This window comes from Primulina tabacum, chromosome 2, assembly GCF_025594145.1.
Source record: "Primulina tabacum isolate GXHZ01 chromosome 2, ASM2559414v2, whole genome shotgun sequence".
Classification (NCBI taxonomy): Eukaryota; Viridiplantae; Streptophyta; class Magnoliopsida; order Lamiales; family Gesneriaceae; genus Primulina; species Primulina tabacum.
The window spans coordinates 28,239,592-28,255,213 of NC_134551.1; the positions used below are offsets into that span (position 1 = coordinate 28,239,592).

Below are 15,622 nucleotides of genomic sequence, written 5' to 3' on the forward strand. Positions count from 1 at the left end.
GTAAAGTTGCAGTCGTAGCACAGTTGTCAGTACAGAGACCTCTTCAGTCTGAGATTCAGAGGTTTGGGTTAGAGGTTTATCCCAAAGGCAGAGCTCCTAGACTATCTAATCTGACAGTCAAATCCGATTTGCTAGACCGAATCCATACAGGACAGCCTTCAGATGAGCAGTTGCAGAAATGGAGGCTGAAAGATGAAGCTAAGGGTAGTGTACCCTATACAGTGTCAGATGATATTGTGAGATACAGAGGTAGAATGTGGGTGCCTAATGTTGATTCGATCAGAGAGGATATTCTGACAGAGGCACATGCATCTCCGTATTCAATTAACCCAGGAGGTACCAAGATGTACAAGGATCTGCAGATTTTGTATTGGTGGCCAGGAATGAAGCGATACATCCGTCGGTTTGTGTCTGAATGCCTCACTTGTCAGCAAGTGAAGGCAGAGCACCAAAAGCCAGCAGGGATGCTTAAGCCACTCCCTATCCCCGAGTGAAAATGGGAGAATATCACCATGAACTTCGTTGTTGGCTTGCTGAGATCAGTCAGAGGATCCAATGCCATTTGGGTCATAGTGGATCGACTCACTAAGTCAGCGCACTTCTTTCCAGTAAAGACGACTTTCTCCATGATGCAGTATGCGGAGCTCTATATTAAGGAGATAGTCCGATTGCACGGGATCCCAGTTTCTATTGTGTCCGACAGGGACCCGAGTTTTACATCGTCCTTTTGGAAGAGCTTACATGCAGCCATGGGGACGAAGTTGCTTTTCAGTAACGCTTTTCACCCGCAGACAGATGGCCAGTCTGAGCGAGTGATCCAGGTTTTGGAGGATTTATTGCGAGCCTGTGTAATAGATTTCCAAGGGAGTTGGGAATCAAAGCTACCTCTAGTGGAGTTTACCTACAACAACAGTTTTCATGCATCCATAGGTATGGCACCCTACGAGGCTTTGTATGGAAGGAAGTTCCGATCGCCGATTCACTGGGATGAAGTTGGGGAAAGAGCAGAACTTGGTCCAGAGATAGTTCAGCAAACTGCAGATGTGGTGTTCAAGATCCGAGACAGGATAAAGACCGCCCAGAGTCGTCAGAAGAGTTATGCTGATAAGAGAAGGAGAGATCTCGAGTTTGCCGTATGTGATCACGTTTTTATAAAGATAGTGCCTGATGATGCCCCGAGGTATCCCGGGTCATGGATAATATCCATGGTTAAATGCGCGGGTCAGGAGAATAAAAGGTTCTGACCATACCAATAAAGTAATCGGACGGATCGGCACCAGAGCCATGAAATTACCCAGGATAACGAGAAAGTGGCTGGAAGGACCCACGAAAGGGCCGGTCAATCAGAAGCCAGGCCACGAGATCACCCGAAGCAGAACCTCTCTGAGAAGTTATACATTTATGTTCTTATAAGGAATCCCAAGGAATACCTCACCCTGATCACTTCGATATGAGTGAAGTATTTAATGCTGCCGATCAACAGTGTTTATAGCCGATTTATTTGTGACATTATTACAAGTGGTCAATAAATCAAGTGGCCTGGATGTGACAAGTGTGCGATTTGACATGTCAGAACAATAGGGTATAATCAGCCACCCTATTATAATTAAAGCTCTCACACGAACAACGAGATCATCATTGTATCCTCTACTATGAATATCAGGTCCTTTACTTGCATTTACTATCTTTTAGACATTAATTCATATTTAATACTCTCATTTACTATATGCCAATCATCACAGCCATCATTTGGCTACGTTGGTTTTATTGCTTGAGTACCCGGCTGACTTAAGCATCGGAGTGGCCACGCCGGACCCCCCTCCGGCGCCCATTCACGTGGTTATTTTCTTATTCACAGATCCTCCAAGGAGCTCGAGAAGTTATAATCCAAGCTCGGCGTCTAACTCCTATTTCCTTTAAAATCCTGATAGTTTACCCGGCAGAGTTCCTGACTCGACTCGACCGTTTCACCCGGGTTACATCATTAGCACCGTCTGTGGGAAATTCCGAGTTCTAAGACGTTGATATGGCTCCTACCAGAAGAACAGCAAATCAAAACAACACTCATGTTCAAGGAGAAAACAACACTCGTATCTCTGGTGCTGATGGTCCTCCCCCTAATGGTCCTCAGCCTACCATTCATTTAACCCCCGAGGAGTTACAGAAGATTATAACTGATGTTGTTAAGATGGCCACGACAAAGAAGGCCACTTCTCACCATGCCAGTCATCCCGAGCAACAACATGAACAGCCGCGAAGGGAAGAAAGAAGGGAAGAGGAGGGGTAATCGAGCGCGGGTTCTAAGTCTCCCACTATTGCGGAAGAATTAGAAGAATTGAGGAAAAAAGTGAAAGTGTTAGAAGGGCATGTTGGTTCTAAAGGCAACACTCCGGTTGCAAAGGGTTGCCCATTTTCTGACATCATTGTTCGGGAACCATTACCCGGGCATTTCAAGTCGGCTAAAATCAAGGACTACGATGGGAGTTCTGACCCCGAAGAACATCTCGCTCGTTTTGAAAACATGGGGACCAAATTAAATGCAAAGTATTTCTAACCACTCTGATTGACTCGGCTCAAAGGTGGTTTGAGGGTTTAGCTCCTCAGAGTATTCTTTCTTTCGAAGATTTTCAGAAGATGTTCTTACATCAGTTCAGCAGTAGTAAGAAATATAAAAGAACCGCCTTTAGCCTATTCGAGGTAAAGCAGCGCCCGGAGGAAACTCTAAGAGCTTATATCAAAAGATTCAACCGAGTAGCCTTAGACGTGCCTGCTTGCGCTCCCGAGACGAAAACTAATGCTTTCACGCAAGGATTGCTAGAAGGGGATTTCTTCCGCTCCCTCACCAAAAAATTACCCGGAGATTTCGAAGATCTTTTATCCCGGGCAGAAAAGTACATCAATATGGAAGAAGCCCAGCACCAGAAGAGAGAAGCATTGAAGAGAGCAAGGGGAGACCGGGCTGTCAGACCTGAGGAAAGAAATAACAAGAGGAATGGTACCGGGCATCTTTCTCATGTTCCCTTGAGAAATGCCCGGGGTATGGAAGTTCAAGAATGCAGTTCGGATGTGCCCCCACTCCCTAATATCACACCCCGACCGGTCCGATCAGAGAAGGTCAGATATTGCACCCTACATAAAGAATGCTCCCACAATACGAATGAATGTCGATCCCCTAAGGAAGGGAATTAAGAAGCATACTGAGCCGGAATCTCGCCCTACTCGGGAAGAGCCCAGGTCGCCGCCCTGGGTATCGCAACGACCTGGACCGAATATATCTAGGAGATCGGCTATCCCCAGTGGAAGCAGGAGAACAGAAGGGAACTCTCGGGAAGAAAAAAGCAGACAAGTGGAACGAGAAGACCTTCCCCCTATCCGGGGAGTGATCAAAATGATTTCGGGAGGATCTACTGATGGTGATTCCAACCGAGCCAGGAAATCAAGGGGTAGAAGAGTGTGTTTAGAAGTTGATGGGAGAAATCAAAGTGAGCCGGTTATTAGTTTTGGCCCGGAAGACCTCAGAGGAGTCAGGCTACCTCATAATGATGCTCTGGTTATTCAGGCCCGGGTCGCTAATTATGACGTGTTGAGAGTTTTTGTGGATAATGGGAGTTCTGTTAATGTTATTTTTAAGGAAGCCCTGGTCCAGATGGATTTACATGAGTATCCGCTGGAAGTAGTTGCGACGGCTCTGTTCGGCTTTGCCGGTCATGCTGTATACCCTGAAGGGGAAATCACTTTACCCCTAACACTCGGAAGTGGAGATTTGAGGAAGACAGTCATGACAGTTTTCACCATAGTAGATGCCCCATCTTCGTATAATTTAATCCTTGGAAGGTCAGCTATGAACGAAATGAGAGCTGTAGCCTCCACTTATCACCAAAAGATCAAGTTCCCGATACGAGGGCAGGTGGGAGAGGTTAAAGGAGACCAACCCTCATCCCGGAAATGCTATGGTGAAACAATCCGAGTAGACCAGAAGAGGGCGAGAAGGGAGGACAGGGGAAAGAAAATGGCTCAGGGAGCAAAGGAGGTAGAGGGAAATGAAGTAAATTTTGTGGCAGAGGACGAGCAAGAGTTGGTCGAAATAAAACCAGGAAAAAGTATCCGAGTGGCCCGAGACCTGGAAGACTCCATCCGGGTAAAACTCCTAGCCTGTTTAAGAACTAATATCTCCATTTTTGCATGGTCCCAACAGGAACTTGTGGGAATATCACCCAAAGTAGCCGAGCACAAATTAAACATCATCCCCGGATCTCGACCTATAAAACAGAAGAAGAGGCACTTCGGGCCCGAAAAAGACAAAATCATAGAAGGGCAGGTGATGGAAATGTTGGGAGCCGGCCACATCAGGGAAGTCCAATTTCCCACATGGCTCTCTAATGTGGTCCTTGTTCCTAAAGCCACAGGGAAGTGGAGGATGTGTGTAGATTTCCGGGATCTGAACAAAGCTTGCCCGAAGGATTGTTATCCGCTTCCTCGAATCGATCAGTTGGTAAATTCAACTTCCGGCTTTGAGTTACTAAGTTTCATGGATGCATATCAGGGTTATCACCAAATTCCCTTGGCCCGAGAAGATCAAGATAAGGCCAGCTTCATCACTTCTGGGGGTACCTTTTGCTATGTGGTCATGCCGTTTGGATTAAAAAATGCCGGGGCCACATACCAACGCCTCATGAATCAAGTCTTCCAAAAGCAGATAGGCAGGAATATTGAGGTATATGTGGATGATATCTTGATTAAGACTCGAGAAATGTCTTGTTTTATTGATGATTTGACAGAGACTTTTGCCACGTTGGAAAAGTATGAGATTAAGCTCAACCCGGCCAAATGTGTGTTCGGGGTCAAGAGTGGAAAGTTTATGGGTTTCATGGTTATAGACAAAGGAATTGAAGTCAACCCGGAAAAGATAAAAGCTGTGATTGACATGCCCTCCCCTCAATCTACTCGGGATGTACAGAAATTGACCGGGAGGATTGCTGCTTTGTCCCGATTCATCTCTCGATCTGCTCACCGGAGTTATCCTTTTTTCCAAGTCCTCATAAAGGCCCAGAAGTTTGGTTGGAATAAAGGGTGCGAGCAAGCTTTCCAAGACTTGAAAAAACACTTATCCGAGTTACCTGTTTTGGTAAAGCCGGAGCCGGGGGAAAAGTTGTGGATTTATTTGTCTGCTACTGAACATGCTGTTAGTTCTGTTCTCATCAAGAAAGAAGGGACAGATCAGAGGCCCGTGTATTATGTTAGTCACGCCCTCCGAGGAGCAGAGTTGAAATATAGTGAAATGAAAAAAATAGCTCTAGCCTTGGTAATGACTGCCCGAAAATTAAGGCCATACTTTTTGTCTCATCCAATAGTGGTCCTCACCAATTCCCCACTCGGAAGAATAATGACACATTCGGAAGTCTCAGGAAGAATGGTGAAATGGACAATAGAGCTGGGGGAATACGACATCGAGTATCAACCCCGGACCGCTATCAAAGCTCAGGCTCTGACAGACTTCTTGACATAAATGATCCAACCAACAGAGGAGGAGGTATGGAGAGTCTTCGTTGATGGCGCTTTAAATCTATCCGGATGCGGAGTTGGAGTGGTCATAGTAGCCCCGTTCGGGGAAAAGATAAAATTGGCCTTGAGAATCGATTCCCGGGTTACAAATAACGAAGCTGAATATGAAGCTGTTTTGTCAGGATTACAAGCCGCCCAAGAAGTGGGAGCCTCCCGAGTAATTATTTACTCTGATTCTCAGTTGGTTGCACAACAAATTAAGGGTGCTTACGAGGCCAAAGATGAAAAAATGCTCAAATACTTGAAACTCATAATAGCCCGAGCTGCCACTTTTACCGACTGGAGCATCGAACAAATACCCCAGGGAGAGAATGAGGAAGCTGATAGTCTGGCCAAGTTAGCTGCTTCTATGTCCGAAGTAAATACCCGGGAAATCATGTGTTTTACCCGATTGGTACTATCTGTTGATGAGGCATCACCTACCCAAATAAATTCATGGATGACTCCCCTAATTGAATACATAGTTCATGCCAAGCTTCCGATTGACCGAGTTCAAGCTTTAAAGGTAAAGAAGCAAGCACCCAGGTTCACTCTATTGAACAACACTCTTTACAGGCGATCATACCTGGGTCCTCTATTGAAATGTATCTCAGAAAGTGAAGTAGAGTACATCCTCCGGGAAATTCATGAAGGATGCTGTGGAGAACACTTGGGAGGGATGGCCCTGTCTCGGAAAGCCCTATTAGCAGGATTTTGGTGGCCCCGGATGGATCAAGATGCCGCCAGACTAGTCCGAAAATGCCAAGGTTGCCAACACCATTCCAATCTTCACCATCGCCCAACTGCAAGTATGCAACCAATCTCCGCCTCATGCCCTTTTGATCAATGGGGTCTAGATATAGTGGGCCCCTTCCTAATGGCCCGGGCACAAAAAAGATTTCTTCTAGTGGCTATTGATTATTTCTTCAAGTGGGTGGAAGCTGAGCCATTAGCCAGGATTACTGAAGACGAAGTTATAAAATTTCTTTGGAAAAGCATTGTTTGCAGATACGGCATCCCTAGGAAGCTAATTTCCGACAATGGAAGACAATTCCAGGGAAAAAAGATCACCTCCTGGTGTCATGAAATGAAGATTATTCAATCCTTCACCTCAGTAGCCTACCCTCAGGCTAATGGCCAGACGGAAGTAACTAACAGGATCCTCGTGAAAGCACTGAAAGCCCGGCTCCACGGAAAAGGAAAAGATTAGGTGGAAGAATTGCCAAGTGTCTTATGGGCTTACCAAACTACTCATCGATCATCTACTCGGGAAACACCCTATAACCTTTTCTATGGGTCAGAAGCAGTCCTGCCAGTGGAGATCGGGCAATCTTCTATTCGGATAGAGTCCTACCCAAATCACAATGATCAGTCCCGGGCCATTGAACTTGATCTGGTTGAAGAAAGGCGAGACAGAGCTAACATTCGAATGGAAGCTTATCGTAGCCGGGTAATGAAATCCTATAATAAGAATGTTCGGGCGTGAAACTTTCAGATAGGGGACTTGGTCATGAAAAAGATAAAACCGGTGGGCGATGTAGGGAAATTGGAAGCAAAATGGGAAGGACCCTTCAAAATAATTCAAAGAATCAGTTCTGGTGCAGCTTATTATCTTGAAGATTCTCTGGGACAAACTCTCAAAAGGCCATGGAATGCTTTTCATTTAAAGAGATATTATGTGTAAAAAACGCTTATATCTACTAATTTCTACATCAAATAAAAAGATTGTTCGAGAAAGCGTGCGAATACTTTCAAGTCCAGGGACCCGTACCCTGGCCCGGTTGACCCGTACCCCGGTTATACTTTCAAGCCCAGGGACCCGTACCCTGGCCCGGTGGACCCGTACCCCGGTTATACTTTCAAGCCCAGGGACCCGTACCCTGGCCCGATGGACCCGTACCCCGGTTATACTTTCAAGCCCAGGGACCCGTATCCTGGCCCGGTGGACCCGTACCCCGGTTATACTTTCAAGTCCAGGGACCCGTACCCTGGCCCGGTGGACCCGTACCCCGGTTATACTTCCAAGTCCAGGGACCCGTACCCTGGCCCGGTGGACCCGTACCCCGGTTATACTTTCAAATCTAGGAATGTCAGGGAAGCCGTTATCAAATACGATGAAGATATCTCATTAGCAAAGAAGATATTTACAGAGTGCCCAGAACCCGGGAGTAAAAAAAAAAACAAACTAGTCTTATTTGGGATCCTGCTCCTTGTTCTGCTCCTCCTCCTCTTCTGGGAGAGAGGCTGCTGCTTTCTCTAAATCTGGAAAATCTTCCTGGTCAGCTGGGACCAAACCCGCTTCCTCGAATTGTTCCAGGCACTTGTTGAAGCCCTGTTCAAAGTACGGGAAGGCTTTCTTAGCCAACATCAGCTTGAACTCAGGAGATTTTAAAAAGTTGGTCATCTGCTCCTCCTGAGCAGTCTTAAGAAGGGACACGGCAGCTTGGAGACCATCAGCTGGAGCACGGGAGGACTCGGCCTCCTCCCTTAACGCTTGTGTCTCTGCTCGGGCCGCTGTCAGCTCCGCCCGTATCAAATCCATTTGCTGCTCCCAGGCAGCCCTCTCCCGAGCCAACACATGCTCGTGATGCTCGCTCAAACGGCCCACCTCCTCTCGGAGTTTAGCATGCGTCTCCTGGGCCGAGGTAGCCCGAGCATTGGCCCCTTTAGCTACGATAGCTACTCGCTCATAAGAATGTACGAGCATCTGCAGACCCTGAAAATATTGTTCAAACTTGGGGATCAAGCGAGAAAAGAGAAAGAAACAGAGAAAAGAAAGAGGGGGGGGTTACAATTTCCTGAACTTACAGAAAAAACCCGGGACGTTCCTTCGCAGAGAAGCATGTTGGGATAGAGTCCCTGGAGGTGTGCCACCTCGTCAGGACGAAGAAGGCCCCTGATCATTTTAAGAAGGTCCGCATTAATATCTTCCCCGAAGATATTGGGGATAACCCAAGGCCTTCTCCCAGAGGGCCCGGTAGAAGAACCTGTCATAGGAGGAGACCGGACGACCTCCTCGGCGTCATCCTCTACTGCCACCACCGGTTCCTGGATGGCTTTCCTCTTTCGTTGATTAAGAGGAGCTGGGTCCTCTACAGTAGCTGGGATGGCGGATTCTTCTTGGGGAAGAATGGGTTCCTCCCGAACCATCATTTCTGCTTCGTCCCCCTGTCCTTCAGTTTCCCGGGCTTCAGCCAATGCCCGGGCTTGGCTTTCCTCCTCCTCTTGAGTTTCCCGAGCTTTTTTCTTGGCACGGGCTCTTTTTTGTTCGGCTTTTCTCTTAGCCGCGGCCTCCTAGAAACTCGCCCTGATCATGTCTTCGGCTGCTTTACAAAAACAGCATGTCAGATGACCAAGCAAGTGAAGGATACATAAAGCGAAATAATGGTAAGATAATACTTTACCAGCCTGCGACCCGGGGTGATTAAACTCATCTATTATCTTGTCCACGGGGTCTTCAGGCCGGGACCCAATCCCATAATGAATCAAATTGTCCCCCCCGATCAACACTGAGGAAAGATAAGATTGTTTTTCTAGGGCCCCCCAGGCTTGGATAAAGGGAGGGAGGAGTTTGTAATCCCGGGGAAGCTCAGGTTGGGAGGGCATAGCAGAAAGAAAGCCCAAGGCAGTGGTAGGGAGAGTCGGGAATTGAAGAAAGAAAAATTTTGTCTTCCATCCCTTCAAAGAGGAAGGGATATCAGTCAAGAACCGGTAATGCATCCGGGCCATAAAAGAAAAGACCCCATCATTTAGCCGGCAAGAATAAAAATAATGAAAAATTGAAGAATTGATGAGAAGTTGTTTCATACGGAACAGTACAAAAGTAGCAGCCATAATACGAAAAGCGTTAGGGTGGAGGTGATTGAGGGGAAGGTTGAAAAATCGGGCAACTCCTTCAAAGAAGTGGTGTATCGGGAAGCGTAGACCACTCTTGAGCTGCTCAAGAAAGAAAGCATGATAGCCAGGGGGAGGAGTATCTGGGTGATCGTTCGGTCCGGGAATTTTGATGTCATAAGTAGAAGGGATGGAGCCCAAAGATCTCAACTCCTCTATACTACCCGGGCGAAGGGTAGAAGTCACAGTGGAAAACCATGGGAGACTTGTGGCCTTCTCTTTTCCCTTACCCTGGGTACCAGCAGGTCGAGAAGAAGAAGTTTTGGATTTTTTAAGGGGTCGAGAATGGGAAATGGGAATGCCTACTGGAAGGCGAACGGAGGTCTCAGAAGGGGTCGGGGAGTTATCCTCCGATCGACCCCTGACATTTTTGCCGGACGTAGAAGATGTGGAATTTGACATAATGAAAAGGATAAATGAGGAAAAGAGACTTACTAGGAAGAAATGGAGATGGTGACCGATTGTCGATGAACGGAAAGATCGCCGGAATAACACCCACGCGACGAAAAAGCTCGAGAAAAGAATTTGGCAGAGCTTCGCTACAAGGGAATTTGCAAGTGAAATTTTGAAAACCAGTCATATACTATATATAGGAAAAGGGAGTGATCTATGCCGTTGATCTAAAGCAGATCGAACGGACGAGATCAGCCTCGAAAATTGGACGGCATCATTGGGCGGGATATTTGAAAAGACGTGAGCATAAAATCGAGAAATTATAGTCATTCGCTTGCTCGGAATACGGACAGTTCCTGACAGCTTGTCAGAGGGGGATGCGTCGTTCTGACATCGCATTAAATGATCAGGGAAGGCTAAGCCCCGGCGTATTATCCTAAGCCCGGGTGGTACGAAGCCCCGGCGTATTATCTTAAGCACGGGTGGCATGAGGACCCGGCGATCAATTAATAGCGTATGGTTTTCCTGTTTATTGATTCTTAATCTATGCCGTCTTGTTCACAAAAGATATAAAATAGAAAGATACATTAAAATTTTTATTAAGGAAATGGTCGGCGTCGTATTACAGCTATTCTAGAAGATACATAATCCTGCCATTCATTCATCCAATCAGTCAACTCTTGAAAGTGGAGATTGGTGAAGGACTCGGCGGTTGAAATCTTGTTCAAATGATGCCACTCCTTCCACAGCATAGCATGCAATAGAGCTTGGTCGGTGGCTAGGTCTGCAATTCGAGCTATTTCAAGATCTCGCCTATATTTCCTCGCCACTACTCTCTGTGCACGAGTAAGAGCCAGGCCATTCTGGTAAGCAATGGTAATATCCTGAATCTTGTACCAAGTGGAAATAACCTTTACTTCGATATACTCTTCGACATTTCTTTTTAGATTCTCCAAGTAAGGACGTAGCTCGGCTGGTATTTGGCTATGTGCACCAACGGAAGAGACTGTACTGCTGCAGACACTGGAATCACTTGAGTTCGACATGATGAACTAATACTCATTTCATCCATATCGTCTTATTTATAGGAAGGCGACATTTAATGTTGAAGAAGGTAAAGAGGCCCTAGGCAATCGAAGCGCCTTCATGTTTACCCAAAGGGAAAGTTGATCACCATCATTGACTGAATACATAAACGGTCAGGATTAGTCTTGAATATGGAGCAGAGCAGGCGGAAAGACGTACACGAATATCTAGGTGTTATAACCTTGGAATATGAAACGATTGTCGTCGACATAAATAAGCATGCATCATAATAATTCTCATGGATTGAACGGTCACACTAACCAACGAAGCATATTAGCCCGGGAAACGCAAGGTCCCGGCACTATCTACAGGCTCGAAAAATGTGAAGCCCCGGTATATTCTTATAAGCCCGGATGGTACGAAGACCCGACATTTGATTTCGAGACCAGGATACTATTATTTATTGGTTCTCAGTACCCATTTGCGTGCAGGAGATAAAGAAACATAAGACACGATAATTAATAATTTTTTATTATTAAAGAAAGATTCGGCGAACTGTTACATTATCCATTATTGAAGATACAGAAATTTGCCATTCAGTTAGCTAGTCGGTCAATTCATGAATCCGAAGATTGATGAAGGACTCGGCAGTTAAGATCTTTTCCAATTGATGTCATTCTTTCCACAGCATCATGTGTAACAGAACCTGGTCGGTAGCCAGATCTGTAACTCTACCCACTTCAAATTCCCGGGTGTATTTCCTTGCTCTTGCTCTTTGTGCTCGAGTAGGAGCCAAGCCGCTCCGGTAGGTATCATTCAGGTCTTGAACCTTGTACCAGGTAGACATGACCTTCACCCAGATTAATTCTTCAATCGTCTTCTTCAAATCCTCCAGATGAGGACGCATTGCGTTGGTTACTAAGACGTGTGTGCTACTGCAATTAGTGGAGTCACTTGAAGACATGTTGAACTGATGTTTACCTTTCATTTCTATTCCCTTATTTATAGGCACATGACATTTAATGGATGCACCTCGTAAATGGTACCAAGTAAGACGAGAGGACGCTCACGGTTATCGAAGCATCATCCTTATCCATCTCGAAATATGGAACGTTTTTTGACAGAAATTTAATATAGATGCATGCGTCATTATGATTTTACAGCATAGCCCGGGAGGTTTGAGGCCCCGGCATCTTATTTTATAGCACGAGGAATTTTAGCTCCCGGCATCTCAGTTAGGGAGATTTATTCTATTCAGTTCCTAGTACAAATGCAATATCCAGAAAAATTGAAATTCTCGACAGAATTAAAAATGGACAAGCATTTTTATCCCTGAAAAGGTGCTGGGAAAGTAACGGAGATATAAACAAAAATAACTTTTATTCAGAAAAAGAAATTCTTGCGGACTACACCATAATATGCTTCCTCTACAAACATCATCCACAGGGTCATCCAGCCCTTTACTTCTCCAGTAGACGATTTGAAGAAGCTGTCGGATTCAACAATGTCCGTCAGAATTTTCCTTTCCTTATAGAGCATCAGCTCGTAGACATAATCGTCCTTGAAAAGATCAGCTGTCTCAGAAACATGCAGGCGTTCCCTATACTCCCTCAGCTTTACCACCAGTCTAGGAGTATTAGCTTCCCCAGTCTCGTAAAGAAACTTCAATCTCTGAAGCTTTTCCCAGTAGTGGATAATTTTATGGAAGACTTCATCCTCCAGTTCCAGTTTTCGTTTCTCCCGGCCTGTTTTCATGAATTATTCCGCCATATCAGGAGTCTTGGAGCCGCTTGCACCTGCCATTGTATTCTCTAGAAGATAAATGTCGGTGTCATTGAACAAAGGAAGGGTTGTTATATATATATAGGAGGGTGAAGCCAATCCACACCATTAATCCATAATAGACCCAACGGCTCAGATATTCATCGGAAATAGTGCAAAGATATTCATACAGACGAGGAGATATTCGAAAAGACATGTCCAGGAATCAATGCATCATAATGATTCATTCTCTCGGAAAAAGAAGAGTCTCTGACAAATCCTACGGCCTATGCCAGCTATAATTCACGTGTCCATATATTACGATCAGCCTAAAAAATAATAACAAGCAAGTAAGCAAACAATTTTCCTGACCGGGCACACGAGACTAATCGGGACGAGTGGACTCTAGCCCGACTAATTAAGGTAGGAGTGATGATGCCCCGAGGTATCCCGGGTCATGGATAATATCCATGGTTAAATGTCCGGGTCAGGAGAATAAAAGGTTCTGACTATACCAATAAAGTAATCGGACGGATCGGCACCAGAGCAATGAAATTACCCAGGATAACGAGAAAGTGGCTGGAAGGACCCACGAAAAGGCCGGTCAATCAGAAGCCAGGCCACGAGATCACCCGAAGCAGAACCTCTCTGAGAAGTTATACATTTATGTTCTTATAAGGAATCCCAAGGAATACCTCACCCTGATCACTTCGATATGAGTGAAGTATTTAATGCCGCCGATCAACAGTGTTTATAGCCGATTTATCTCTGAAATTATTACAAGTGGTCAATAAATCAAGTGGCCTGGATGTGACAAGTGTGCGATTTGACATGTCAGAACAATAGGGTATAATCAGCCACCCTATTATAATTAATGCTCTCACACGAACAACGAGGTCATCATTGTATCATCTACTATAAATATCAGGTCCTTTACTTGCATTTACTATCTTTTAGACATTAATTCATATTTAATACTCTCATTTACTATACGCCAATCATCACAGCCATCATTTGGCTACGTTGGTTTTATTGCTTGAGTACCCGGCTGACTTAAGCATCGGAGTGGCCACGCCGGACCCCCCTTCGACGCCCATTCACGTGGTTATTTTCTTATTCACAGATCCTCCAAGGAGCTCGAGAAGTTATAATCCAAGCTCGGCGTCTAACTCCTATTTCCTTTAAAATCCTGATAGTTTACCCGGCAGAGTTCCTGACTCGACTCGACCGTTTCACCCGGGTTACATCAGCGCCCATGAAGGGTATTATGAGATTTGGGAAAAGAGGCAAGTTGAGCCCGAGGTTTATTGGGCCATTTGAGATTTTTGACAGGAGTTGGGACACTAGCTTATCGTGTTGCCCTTCCGCCGAATCTGGCCGGGGTACACCATGTTTTCCATGTCTCAATGCTGAGGAAGTACCTAGCTAATCTTTCGTACGTGTTGAGTTATGAGCCGTTGCAGTAGGCTCCAGATCTGTCCTATGAGGAAAGACCTGTCCAAATCCTTGACAGACAGGAGTGTAGACTTCGGAACAAAGTGACCAAGTTGGTCAAAGTCCGGTGGCTGAATCAATCAGTGGAAGAAGCCACTTGGGAGTCAGAGACGGACATGAAGATTCGCTACCCGGAGTTGTTCGGTAAGTTTTAATTTCGATGACGAAATTTAAATAAGTGGGGGAGGAACTGTAGAGCCCAAATTCAGTACACGTATAACTCATGCATTTATTTAATTGCTAAATTTTTTATTTAAGTTTAAAATGATTTTTAGTGATGCATGATTTAGTAAATTGCATTTTTTTAAGGTTTATGTGATGTACGTTAATTGTTTGATCGAGTTTCATATTTCATGCGATTATTCGATGCGGGATCGAGGAAAGGAGACCGGTGACGATTGTGGCAATTTTTAAATGCGGTATTTTATTTTAAGTTAAGGATGGGGCATTTTAATTAATTTATGAAGTGTTAGTCTTTTAAAGCCTAATTTATTTATTGGGTGATTTTAAGATTTTAAAACTTTTTAGAGATTTAGTGCTTGTGCTCTTTATTTTAATTAAAGGATTTCATTTAAAGGTTAGTAGGGATAGTATTTTAATTAATTTATTAATTGAGTTAAAGTTTTAATTAATATTTTAATTAGCATGGTTAATGGTATAATTAAGCAAAATCATTTCCTAATTATTTCTAACACACGCACACACACTTTACACACACACACATACACGTATATCACACAACACACACACATACACATCCATTCATTCAAATTTTTTTGAAAAGAAACCTAGGGTTTATATCAAGAGAGCAGCCGCCCCTCCCCTTCAGTTTCCAGCAAAGTTTTGTTGAATTTTCTTCAAAGAAAATCGAGCCACCCTCGTCCTGCATCAAGCCTCACTCCGTCTCCGCTTCGGTATCGCCGTATCGTGAGTTTTTCACATCATAAGGCATGTATATTCTGTTATTTCTGCATCAATCTCGTCATATTATGCATTGTGTCGTTATTTATGCGTAAAAATACATGTGTGATGTGTAGAAGTTTGAGCAATAATGTTTGGATCAATTTTGAAACAGATTTTGGATCACAAATCACGTTTTTGCTGTCTTTTCAAAAACTGCGATTTTTCGTTCGTGATTTTGAGAAAACTTTCAACATGAAAATTGTAGAACTTTTCGTACCTTCGATTTGATATAAAATTTGAAATATTTGGATAAACATTGAGTGAGTTATGGTGTTTTTCGTGGGACTGCTCAAATTGCATTTTTCAGAAAATTATGTATTGATGTGTTCTTGAAGTTTTATTGTTGCAGAATTCGTTGGGGATCCACAGGTGATCTTTGGTGCATATAGGTATGCTTAGTATGATGTTGGGTTGGTATTTGGGTTGCCGGGTAGTGTCGATAGGCACTTGAATTCATTATAAGTCGTAAGAAGCGATTTTGGTGTCAAGTTCCGTGTTTTGAGTTGCATTGTGTCGTAGATTGATGTCGTGAATTCGGGGTGTGTGTACG

The 15,622-nt window shown here is 44.6% G+C and overlaps 1 protein-coding gene across 1 annotated transcript; it reads left to right on the top strand.

The window, feature by feature from the left end:
* The first annotated feature begins 5,506 nt into the window (after positions 1–5,506).
* On the top strand, positions 5,507–6,751 carry LOC142537614 (uncharacterized). Its single transcript, XM_075643115.1, has one exon. The coding sequence runs from the start codon at positions 5,507–5,509 to the stop codon at positions 6,749–6,751; it is 1,245 nt and encodes a 414-aa protein (XP_075499230.1).
* The last annotated feature ends 8,871 nt before the right edge of the window (positions 6,752–15,622 follow it).

What these genes read in the sequence shown, in the direction of transcription:
- LOC142537614 (XM_075643115.1), top strand. Translation starts at nt 5,507, where the DNA reads ATGATCCAACCAACAGAGGAGGAGGTATGGAGAGTCTTCGTTGATGGC.